Raw genomic sequence first — 12037 nt, 5'->3', positions numbered from 1 at the left:
GATATGGGGCTCGATCCCAGGACCCTGGGATCATGACCTGAGCTGAAGGCAGCGGCTTAACCCACTGAGCCACCCAGGTGCCCCTTGAGACATTTTTGTACCTCTCCTTGTATGCATGTCTGAGAGGGAAGCTGGGTGAGAGGGCATGTGAACCTCCTACTTTACCAGCTCCTGCCACAGTTCTCCAAAGTGGTTGCTATGGATGTGCCCCTCTTGGCATGTGAGAATATTCCTGTTTCTCCACAGGCTCCCCAAGTTTGGAATGGTCAGACTATAAAGTTGTTGTCAATGTGATAGGGTAGAAGATAACGGCTTCTTGAGCTTTAAATCTCTTTTCCTTGATTATTATCGAGGTTCACCATCTTTTCTTTGGTTTATTTGCCATTTGGCTTTCTCCTCTGGTCATATTCTAATTCCTCTTTAATTTATTTAAGTCTTCTTTAATTGTCTGTCCTCCTGGCTGGCTGACAGACTCTGTGAGGGCAGAGGTCACCCTTGTCTTGCTCACATTGTTGCTCGGGCACCAAGCGTGGCCCTGGCAAACAGGAGGGACTCGGGATTACCAGGTGGGTGTGGAAAAGGGTGACCAAAGATAAGTCCATTATATCATTGTTTGGCCTGAGACCAGCCCAGGCAATTATTAACAGTGGCCAGTGAAGGGGACCTCCAATAGTCCACTGGATTCCCCCTGAGTTTTTAGAATAATAACAGTTCTTCGACGATGTTATTCTCAAATGGAAGCTTATCCAAAATACCTAAGCTGGGGGCACCTGGGTGGCTCAGTGGGTTAAAGCCTCTGCCTTCGGCTCAGGTCATGATCCCAGGTTCCTGGGATCGAGCCCTGCATCGGGCTCTCTGCTCAGCAGGGAGCCTGCTTCCTCCTCTCTCTCTCTGCCTGCCTCTCTGCCTACTTGTGATCTCTGTCCATCAAATAAATAAATAAAATCTTTAAAAAAAAAAAAAATACCTAAGCTGAGCTCATCCCAGACATCTCCCCTTAACCTAATAGTATTGATTTCTCCTGTTAAAAGAGACAACCCTTAGTGCTGATGGGCTCCATGGCGTTATCTATAAATAACTCCCAAAGTGAGGTGAATAATTAAAAGGACGCCGTCAGTGGGCTACATTTGCACAAGGCACCGCGATTCTGGGTTCTGTCAGAGCTGTCTCTGGTGCAGATCATTTCCTGTTCAATAACAACACGTGTTGATTGATTTCTAGTGCCAGGCATTGCTCTAAATTCTTCACACGGATCATTTCATTTAATCCTCACCACAGCCTAAAAGAAAAAGACCACCGGTTGTTTTGTTTTGTTTTGTTTTAGGATGAGGAAATTGAGGCACTGAAGTGATTAGGACAGCTACTTAATCACACAACTAATCACATAGTAATCAGTCTGATAAGTGCCGTAAAGAGAAATAGAAGATGAACAGTGTGTATGTAATGGGAATCTATGGGGCCAGGTTTGGCAGCTCCCAGGAAGTGACTTTTAGGCAGAGACCTGAGGGTAAAGCAGGAATCAGCCGAAAGAGCTGGAGGAGACTGTGTCCAAAGAGCTGGGCGGGGAACACCTGGGTGGCTCAGTTGGTTGAGGGTCCGGCTTTAGATTTTGGCTCAGGTCATGATCTCAGGGTTGTGAGACGGAGCCCGGCATTAGGCTCCTTGCTGGGTGTGGAGTCAGCTTGAGATTCTCTCTCTCCGCCCCTCCCCCTACTCATGCATGCTGCACACTCTCTCTCTTTCTCTCTCAAATAAATAAATAAATAACATCTTAAAAAAAAAAAAAAAACCCACACACAAAACAAAGACACAGGAGGGAAGGAGCATGGTTGCCAGCGTGGCTGGATCCCGGCGAAATGGGCGGAAGGCAGAGGCTGCACCAAGGCAGGGCCATGCAGGCTGTGGCAAGGTACTGGATTTTATTCCCAGAAAACAGGAATCCGTAGAATATGGAGTTTTGAGCGGGGAAGTACTGCGGTTGGCTCTATGTTTTAAGTAGATGGGTCTGGCCACTGATGGCCAGGGGCCCCACAGAGGCTGGAGTGGAAGCTGAGACCAGCTGGGGGTGCCCAGAACAGGCAGGAGGCGGGCTCTGGTCAGGGTAGAGGCAGTGGGCATGGATTCAGGTAAATACTCAGGTGAGCAGAAAAGCCAGGCACTCGGTTTTTTGGTACTAGTGCCATGACCGCCTTTCTGAGGGCAGTGTGGAAATCACAAAGCCTCTCTAGGTGCCCATTTCCTCTCGGTTTCTACAGAGGAGAAACATCCTTTTCCCCCCTCCCGGGGATGTCTTGGGCTCCCTGAAGATCCAGGTCCTGAAGCCTTCTGTGCTATGGAAACACAAGTTGTTATTAACCGGCCCACATCCTGTCTTGCTGAGCGGTAATGATTTCTGGACTCTCAGTGAGGTCCCGAGAGGGAGAGAAACCCTTTCTTCGTGAGGGTAAGAATTGATTGAGTGAGCGAGGCCTGCACCTTGTTTGGGGTCAATCACATTCTCTATTAAGGCGCAAATGGGTCCCCTTTCAGCTTTAACCCTCTCTGGCTCTATCTCTGCTGCCAACCTTGTCATGCAATGATTCTGACACAAATATTAAATTCTAAAGTGACATTAAAATTGGACCATAAAATGCCTGCTGCCTGGCTCTGATAATGGTGCTTCCGTAATTTTTTTTCTCTCTATTTCTTATTGAGAGAATAGGAGACATTGGTCCCAGTTTTAGAAATGGGAGGGGTTTTGGTCCCAGTTTTAGGAATGGGAGACATTGGTCCCAGTTTTAGAAATCCAAGTATAACACAAGTGTAAACAATTATTAACTTCTTTTTATCCTTTTGATTGCTTGGGTATAAGAGAAACTTCCATGTACTTTTCTCCCATCTTCTTTTATTTTTTTGGGGGTGGGGCAGAGGGCGAGAGAGAATCTTAAGCAGGTTTCATGCTGAGCGCAGAGCCTGAAGAAGACTTGGGGCTCCTCTCACAACCCTGGGATCATGAGCTGAGCCAAAATCAAGAGTCAGACGCTTAACTGACTCAGCCACCCTGGTGGCCCTTGTCCCATCTTCTTTGTCAATATTGAACAAGGAGCAGTGGGTGACTGTCTTTCACATCTGTACATCCCTCCACAATTCTCCCGTAAGAACCCAACATTGCCTTGCGTACGCTACATGTTCCTTGAGAATGTCTGCACGGGGCAGTAGAAAGTTTGGGACTGGGTCTGCATTCCAATGTCACAGGTTTGAAGCTGGGTAAAAAAGCACAAGTCACTTAACCTCTCTGAGCCTCCTGTTCCTCATGTGTGTGAAGGGAACAATAATACCAATTTCAGAGGGTTCTTGTGAGAATTATAGAAAGTAATATAGGGAAAGGATTCAGAACAGTACCTGGCACGTAAAAGCCGCATCATTTAATTCTTGTTCCTGGGATTAAATATTCACAGCTACGAGAAGGATAGCTCACCAGTTCCCGAGGAACATGGGGCTAGTCCCCAGGGTCTTAAGGGGTTTGGACCGCCACTGACCAAAGCTCTGGTCCTAGCCTATCCCCCCCAACCCATAAACATTGGTTGGGCTGGCCCGTTTTAGGAGTTAGCACCAAAGCCAGGGAGATACCTAAGGCTTTGCACATTGTGTTGCACTCAAGTTGAGGAAGTTTACTCCCAATCCAAAATCCCATGGTGGAACTCCAATTAGGTTTTGTTTTAAGCAGACTGGCCACTTAACCCTTGTCTACCTTATCCCCTTATTGCCTCCAGTTTTCCACCTTTCACAAGTGCCTGTCAGTCACCGGTAAGTTTGGATCGGTAAAAGTGTGCTGAGGTGGGCGTCATGTCCAACAGTCCTGTGGGAAGCGGCTCTGGCCTCCCCTTGGCTACTTGGCTCCCTTGTTTCCAACCTCCCCAGCCCAGCACAGGGGAAGGGAGAGGAGGAGGCACTCACGCAGTGCAGTTCTCCATGGACTCAGTAGTGCTGTCTTCCATCTCCATGTTGGTTGAGAGGCTGGCAAAGCCATGGGGCAGCTCATCCCACTCGTCGAACCGGATGCCCGTGCCGAGGGAGTAGCGGCCCTCGGCGCAGGGCTTACAGGACTGGTCCTTCATATCCAGAAACTCCCCCGCTTTGCAGGAGAAGGCTAGAACACAGAGCGGGGATAAGGGCAGGGTGGTGAGACTCCTGCCACTCCAGGAGAACTGGGCAGCTTGTGGGCACCTGAAAAGGGGGAACAGAAGATCGAGATCTAGGAGTATGCCCCACAAAGATTTAGAACCATGGCACCTCTTGTATGATTCCATGTATATGGAATGTCCAAAATAGGCAAATCCACAGGGACAGAAAGCAGATTTGTGGTGCCTGGGACTTTGAGGGGAGAGCATGGGGAGAGATTGCTTGTGGATGTGATGTTTCTTTTGGAGAAGAATTGGACAAAAACTACTGGACTTTACACGTTTGAGGGTGAATTTTATGACATACAAATTATATCTCAATAAAGCTGTTACTAAAAAAAAAAAAGAAAAAAAAAGATTTAGGGCTATGGGAACTCTGCCTTGCTGAGGGACTTTGGGCATATCCATGACATTTCCTAAGGGAAAGCCTCAGCTATTCTAAGAACTCTCCAGTAGAAGATACCATGGCCTCTCGTGCTGACCCCTCTGAATGGTGCCCAGCACTGTAGCCATGAATGTCCCCCTTGAGTCTTTGGCCTCTGTCTCCTTTCTGGTTCCACTGCCGCCATGTTGGTCGGGATTCTCATGCCTATTAACTCAACTACTGCAGTGTCCTCCTACCTGGTTCCCTATTTCCTGTTTTTTGCTCATTCTGTGGTCAGAGGTGTCTTTCTAACACACTGATATGTACTATTATTCCTGTTATTTAAAAAAAATCATCAGGCACTCCCCCTTTGGTTATAGAATTAAGCTCTCAGCCAAGCATTCCAAGTCTTCCATAATTTCCCCTCAACTTAACTTTCCAGCTTGATCTCCCCCTACAGGATTTTCTCCGCCTCAGCCCCCTCCGTTACCCTCCCTCTGTTGGCTCTGCCCCAGACCACATGTTCTTCCCTGGATGTGTTTGGTGTTTTTCCACATGCAAACTTTTTGCCCAGGTGGTCCCCCCAGCTCTTCCTGATCCCCAAGCATCCATCTGTAACTCCCATTCTTCTTCACCCCATATTAACACATCGTATTGATGTGGGCCTTCCACAAGGCTCTGGGCTCCAGGGACAGTGGCTCAGTGATGGGCACAGACATGGCAGGGGCTCCGCTAAGTTTTGCTGAAAAAAATGAATGGAGATGTGAATGTTTGCTTCTTCTAGAAGACTGTAGGTATCTGAAGGCAGAGACTGGGCCTTAGGTCTCTTCGAGGTTCATAGCATGTGCCCATAGGAGGAACTCAACTGAGTTGGCTGAGTTACCTGAAGATGGCTCATTTGTTAGCATTATTCACACCTTGGTCCTGCTCAGACCTTAGCAATATCCACTCATTAATTTAACAGGCACTTGCTTGCCGACTGAACCAGGCTCAAGGCAAGCTTTTTTTTTTTTAGAATTTAAATGTCCCCAGTCTCCTTTCCAAATCTTGAAGTATTCCTTGACTGTAGTCCCTATTGTTACCCCCTTACATTTCTAGAAAGAACAGTGGAGGGGAAAGAGCTGCCAGCTGTGGGAAAGTTGGGACAACAGAGTCACAGAGGTGGGGACAGAGCTGCAGACAAGTCACCACCTTCCCCACTGCACAGGCAGCTCCATGGCAGGGGAAAATTCTCTTCTCTGAAGCGATGCCCAGTGCATTTTAAAGATCTGTCTCTGCAGAAATTCATCTTCTCTGGTTTCCTTTTCAAGAACAAAAGCAAATCACAGTCTTTCCTAGGGACTGATTGTGGCTGGTGAGCGTAGATTGGAGAGACCCGCCCAGGCACAAAAGCAAATGGATGTGAACCAAAAAAAAAAAAAAAAAAAGATCTAAGTGGCACACAGCTGGAGTTGCTCATTCTTTATCCCCTGATGGGATTTCAATTTAAAAAAAATGAAAATAAAGGCAAATTTAGATGCCCAGTTTGCAGCCATGAAATAACATTTCTGCGCCAAATCTCAAAGGGGTAGGGGGTTAAACGAGGGAAAAATCTGATTCCTTAAGTCAGTGGCACTGTCGGGGAGGTCCTAGCTCCGATGCCGAGAGGTTTGGGGCAAAGGCCAAGGGCGAGAAGCAGGACTGCTTACAGCACTCAGTGCCCTTGACTGGGTCAGGGAGGCTGGTGCACAGGCCCGGGGTGTGCGGCACGGCGACCCTCCACCTGGATCCTGTGCTGTCACACGCGGTGTACTCGTAGTGGTACTCGGACTACAGGGGAGACAACAAAGGGCAAGATGTGCATTAGCAGGGATCAAACATTAATAGCTTTCCACCCACTGCTCACCCAGCGTGACGGCTACTGACACTCGCCAACGTGGTACCACGCCAGACCCCTGCCTCCACCCCGCCCAGCAGGGAGCAAGGATCGTGGTGGCTACTGACTGGCCAACATGGTACCACACCAGCCAAACACCCCCTTACCCCCACCTCTTCCCAGGCAGCGAGCAGGGATCGTGCCCAAATGCTTGTTAGGAAGCCTACAGGAACTACAATGACTTGGATCCTTCCTCTCCACCCGGCCATGGTCTAGTCCTTAGAAATCCTTTCTGTGTGGTGACTCTCTTGGCCGTTGTTTTTAAGGAATGACCTGATAGGCAAGAGTAAGGTGAGAAGGGAAGTTCAGAACGGGCTAGAAACAGGTGCAGTTTTTCTTGTCCTCAACAACAGAATTATGAGCAAGTTCTGGTCCCTGGAACGTGTGCAAAGGATTGTCACAGAAGCTGTATTTTCTTGTTCTTCATACTCTCTTCTGCCCAGAAAGACTCTAAATCCCTCCTTGCATTTTATGAAAACGTCATTATTTTCACCCAGGCAGCTCTCATTACCGGAACCTGTTCATACCTAATTTCTCTGTGTACTGGGAAACTCACAGTTCATTCGCTTTCCTGAACTAAGTCTAACCTAAATAACAGCCACTACAGCCTAATCAGGCATTTCACAGAATAACAGTAACAACAAAAATAATAAAAAGCACTATGTGGGAGGAAAAAAGACCACCATAGATGCATCCCACGCCCTTAAACATTTCTTCCTCTTTTAAATCTTATAATAAGTGACAGACCACAGGATTAATGTAATTTTGGCTCTGTCAAGTATTTTATAAGCCGCCTTTACCTAACTCTATATTCAAGTGCCAGAGTACTTGGTACTATAGTATCCATAAGAAAAATAGGTTTACTGTCCCCCTTCAACCCATCTAAAAGAATGACTGCATACCACGTGTAAATGCAAGGAGCAGAGACTAAAAATGAGATGTTTTTTAAGTTTGCTAATCTAAGAATGCATCAGAACCAAAAGGAGAAAACTTAATCTTTTGGAAGAGGTAAACACACTGCATTTCATCTGTTCTAAGATGCATATTTCACATTTTAACATCTGTGAAATCACAGCTGACGTAATGAGAAAGCACTGTGTCATATTTTTTTTTAAGATTTTATTTATTGGGGCGCCTGGGTGGCTCGGTGGGTTAAAGCCACTGCCTTCGGCTCAGGTCGTGATCCCAGGATCCTGGGATCGAGCCCCGCATCAGGCTCTCTGCTCAGCGGGGAGCCTGCTTCCTCCTCTCTCTCTCTGCCTGCCTCTCTGCCTGCTTGTGATCTCTGTCTGTCAAATGAATAAATAAAATCTTAAAAAAAAAAAAAGATTTTATTTATTTATTTGACACAGAGAGAGATCACAAATAGGCAGAGAGGACGGCAGAGAGAGGGGGAAGCAGGCTCCCTGCCAAGCAGAGAGCCTGACGTGGGGCTCGATCCCAGGACCCTGAGATCATGACCTGAGCCGAAGGCAGAGGCTTAACCCATGGAGCCACCCAGGCACCCCCATGTATTTTAACTGATAAAACTCTCCTCTCTTTGCGATACATAAAAATAGTGGGTCTTAGAAGCAATGGCATCTCAGATTTGTGGAAACACGGTGAATGTGTTTTCTCGAGCTGTCGTTTCAGAAACTTAAGATTGTAAGAGAACAACTTTATTTCTCTCTATTATACATATTTACCACATACATATTTTATGTCCAGCCATTAGAGTTACTGAGTGTTGTGTCCAGTAGGGCTCAAGATAGCAACACAAACTCAGCATTTTCATCCACAGGGAGAAGATGTAGAGAAGGGGGAAACTGGGGGAACTGTGAGCGTAACTTTTGATGAGAATCTTTGGCTTTGGGCTTAGATGTCAGTGTCATCTAGGAAAGAAAGAACAGCAGGGTGGCAATCCTTTGTGTCCTTGGGCTATTGTCTCTCTGAGTCTATTTTTCCCCATAATTCCAGTCTTTTCCTTATCTCAGAGGATGCTGAGATTAGCAATTCCAGGTCTAAAAACGATACTCCCCAAAGGGTTTTCCTACAAGAATGAGAGTTAAAATCCACAGTGTGTAAATTAAATGCAGAATTGAGTGAACTGGGCAGAAAGGATTCGATGTTCTGCCTGTAAGCATAATTACGCTGGTCATCTGCATAGTAATTTTAGAGTTCTCAAACATGGTCTTATTTGATCTTCAAATTCCCCATAAGGCAAGCAGAGCAGGAATGTTTCCCTCATTGTACAGATGAGAAAAACTCTCAACGAGGTGAAAGGGCCAGTCCCAGCTCACACAGCAGGTAAGTCACCAAGCTAGAACCCAGGCCTTCCCACCCGAATCCACCACCTTCATACGTCCAATCAAACACAATTTCCCACTGGGCCAAATTTAACAGTCAAATCTAAAAATTAAATAAGGCAGTGATGGCTGTCTGCCAACAGCCAGACTTGCTTCTGAGGCCTGAGAATTGGTGTTAAAATACCTAATCTGTTCGGGCAAATCATTTCAGTCCACTTGGACTGCATTTGGCTTTCGGAGACACACGGGCCAAGTCTGTTTCTCTTCGCTGCCTTTCATTTGGCGTCCCCTGGGTCCCACTTGGGTGGGAGGTTTGCTGGGAAAATGGTTGATTCCAAGCCTTAGAAAACTCCCCTTTCAATATGTGCTAATTTACTTTGTGTCACTTGGGGATATTTCCACCATCCAAGGTGATGGGTCTGCTGCAGCTGTTTCAAATCTGAACTGGGAGACTTCACCATTCAGGACATAAGCTTAGACAAGCAGTTGAATCAGAGGCATTAAGTGACAGCACTCCTTGACTGCAGTCAGTGTTCCATGAACAAATCAAGTTTACCCAGTGATCTGTCCTTGGACGTGTACAGTCTACGTAACATATGGGCAAAGGAGATATACAAATATATTTGGTATGTGTGTCCAGCACACAATTCCTTGCTCTCCATGCACAGCGATATGACACATATCCAAATCACAGGTTGTTTTTTGTTTTTTGTTTTTTTAAGATTTATGTTTATTTATTTGAGGGTGGAGAGGCAGAGGAGAGAGAGAATCTCCAACACATTCCTCGCAGAGCATGGAGCCAGACACAGGACTTGATCCCACAGCCCTGAGATCATGACTTGAGCCAAACCAAGAGTTGGATGTTTAACCAACTGAGCCAGCAAGGTGCCAACCCCTCCCCCGCCAAGTTATAATTTTAAATGGGCCACAGTAGGCAGTGGCTTCAGGAGAAGGGTAGGGTTTGGAAATAAGGGGTGGGCACCTTAGTTTATCTGCCCTTTCCTAAGTCATCCAGCCACATGGCGTACTCCTGGGGAACGTGAGAAAGAAGAAGAAAAGAATCCCAAAGCTGGAATTTCCTTGCTCAAATACTGAGCTATCTGTTGGTAAATGAAAATGATGCCAAGTGAATTAGGTTAGTCACGAAAGGACAAACACTATGTGATTCCACTTGGATGAGGTACCCATACTGGTCAGATTCATAGAGAGAAAAAGTAGAATAGTGGTTGCTGGGGGTTGGGCCCCTGAGTAGAATTTTGGTTTTGCAGGATGAAAGGAGTTCTGTCAGTGGATGGTGGCGATGGCTGCCCGTGGGAATGGACTTAATGCCTGACCTGTACAATAAAACTGGTCAAGATAATTTTATTTCAAAGATTTTATGTATTTATTTGAGAGAGTGGGAGGGAGAGGGAGAAAGAATCTGAGGCAGACCCCATGCTGAGCACAGAGCCTCACATGGGGCTCAATCCTACGGCCCTGAGATCATGACCTGAGCTGAAACCAAGAGTCAGATGCTTAACCGACTGAGCCACCTAGGTGCCCTCAAAGTGGTCAAGATGATTTTATGCTATGTGTATTTCAAGAAAATTTTTCTAGTTTAAAAAAAAAAAAGATTATGCTACAAGAACCTGCCCAATCTCTGACTTAACCTATTAAGTACACCACAGAGTAGAAGCCTATGATCTGGTAGAGAAGCATATATATTGGCCAAGTTAAAAAGACACCAAGAAGGAGGAGGGGAGGAAGGGGCGGAAGACAACAGACAGAGTGGCCATGATGACCGTCTCACTGGATACGCCCCCCGCCATGGCGGTCCCCTGGTGCTTATGTGCTTTCTACCGACATCTGTTTGAAAGCAGCGTGCTGCAATTCTGCAAATAAAGAGTAAGTGCCAAAAAATATTGTTTTTCAAACATTCTGCTCTTTTGGAATTAAAATGTTTAAACTCTGGAAATACTGTTCACTTGGAACACGTCAGGTCTTCCACATTCTAGGAATGTGGTGTTCACTCATTGCTCATTCAACATGTAGTTCTTGAGGGCCTCTTCTGTGCTAAGTTCTGAGGAAGCAGTGATGTCCGAGACAGTCTCGGCTCTCAAGGAGTGTAGATGCGTCCGTGGTGGGGAGTGTGCTGGCAGGGATGGGGCAGGGAGGAGACAGGTCATAAACGCGTACATAGGTAGGCCAATTTCTGCTCTTCCACCACTCTCTACAATTAATTATCCTTGCACGTTCTTCTTGCCCCCACTTTCTCCAGAGAAGATTTTGATATCTGTTATGGACTGCTTATTTGTGTCCCCTGGTGAAGCCCTGGTATGATAGTATTTGGAGGTGAGGCCTTTGGGAAGTAATTAGGACATGAGCCTGGAGCCCCCACGAAGGGATCAGTGTCCTTATACGAAGAGGAACAGAGTCTCGTATAAGAGAGGATACAGTGAGAAGAAGGTTATCTTCCCAGGAAGAGTGCTCTCCCCTGACACTGGATCTCCCTACATTTTGATCTTGGACTTCCTAGCCTCCAGAACCATGAGTAAGAAACGTTTGCCTTTGAAGCTACCCAGTCTACTGTATTCTGTTAGAGCCGCCCAAATGGACTAAGACCATGTCTAAGGACTCTGGCAAAGGCTATAACACATCTCTGACTCCAACCTGACACTAACCATGCAACCACACTGTTTCTTTTTCAACTCACAGTGGTTCAAAAGCCATGACAAGGCCAGACACCACAAACGTGAACCTCACTCCTTACTTAGAAGTAACTAACTAACCTCTGTGACAGCAGAGCCGAGACAGAGAGGTTCGGGCAGGACTGTTAGAGGGACAGGCACTGGGTGATCGGGTGGCTGTGAGGCCCATTGCTCCTCTAACCTTCTTCCTGCCAGGGCATTTCCCCAGGCCAGCTGGCCACAGACACCGGCAGCAGGCGACCCAGACTGGCTAGTAAGTCAAATAGCTGGTCCCCGAGCGGGGCCTGCTAGGATTGACGTGTGTCCAGAGTCCCCAGGATCTGGAGTTGCAGAGGTCCCTGGAGGGAAGTGAGGGCTCAGGGCGGTGCTAAGCCGGAGGTCCGAGGGACTGACTCGTCTGGGGTCTTTGCATTTGTAAACTGAGAAAGTTGAGTTTAGGCCTTTTCTAGATTCCTTCTGCTTCCGGTACCCTATTCTTCTATGACTGGAACCTGCACGGTAATCAGTCCTCTCTTCCACTGTTGCCCCCCTACTTCCTTCAAAATGGCTCTGCTCAGTTTTTAAAATAATTATCAAAGAAATCCATGTTCATTGAGGAAAAGATGAAAATACAGGCTACAATTAAA

At 46.8% G+C, this 12037-nt stretch overlaps 1 protein-coding gene across 3 annotated transcripts in view; it reads right to left on the bottom strand.

The window, feature by feature from the left end:
• LOC111143099 (KIAA1324 ortholog) overlaps positions 1-12037 on the bottom strand; it is a 67890-nt gene that overhangs the window by 28281 nt on the left and 27572 nt on the right. For 2 of the 3 annotated variants that reach the window (XM_022496574.1, XM_022496575.1), the window contains exons 2-3: positions 6213-6333; positions 3937-4129 (exon numbers count right to left, since the gene is read on the bottom strand). In XM_022496574.1, the coding sequence (XP_022352282.1) occupies positions 3937-4129; positions 6213-6333 (314 nt within the window). Of the gene's footprint in view, positions 1-3936; positions 4130-6212; positions 6334-12037 lie in introns of those variants that run through there. The other variant, XM_022496576.1, reaches the window with a different exon arrangement.

This window comes from Enhydra lutris, unplaced genomic scaffold (assembly GCF_002288905.1).
Source record: "Enhydra lutris kenyoni isolate GAN:26980312 unplaced genomic scaffold, ASM228890v2 scaffoldscaffold9, whole genome shotgun sequence".
In the NCBI taxonomy this organism is placed as follows: domain Eukaryota; kingdom Metazoa; phylum Chordata; class Mammalia; order Carnivora; family Mustelidae; genus Enhydra; species Enhydra lutris.
The sequence above is the reverse complement of the archived record's forward strand: the minus strand, read 5'-3'. Positions and strand labels throughout refer to the sequence as shown.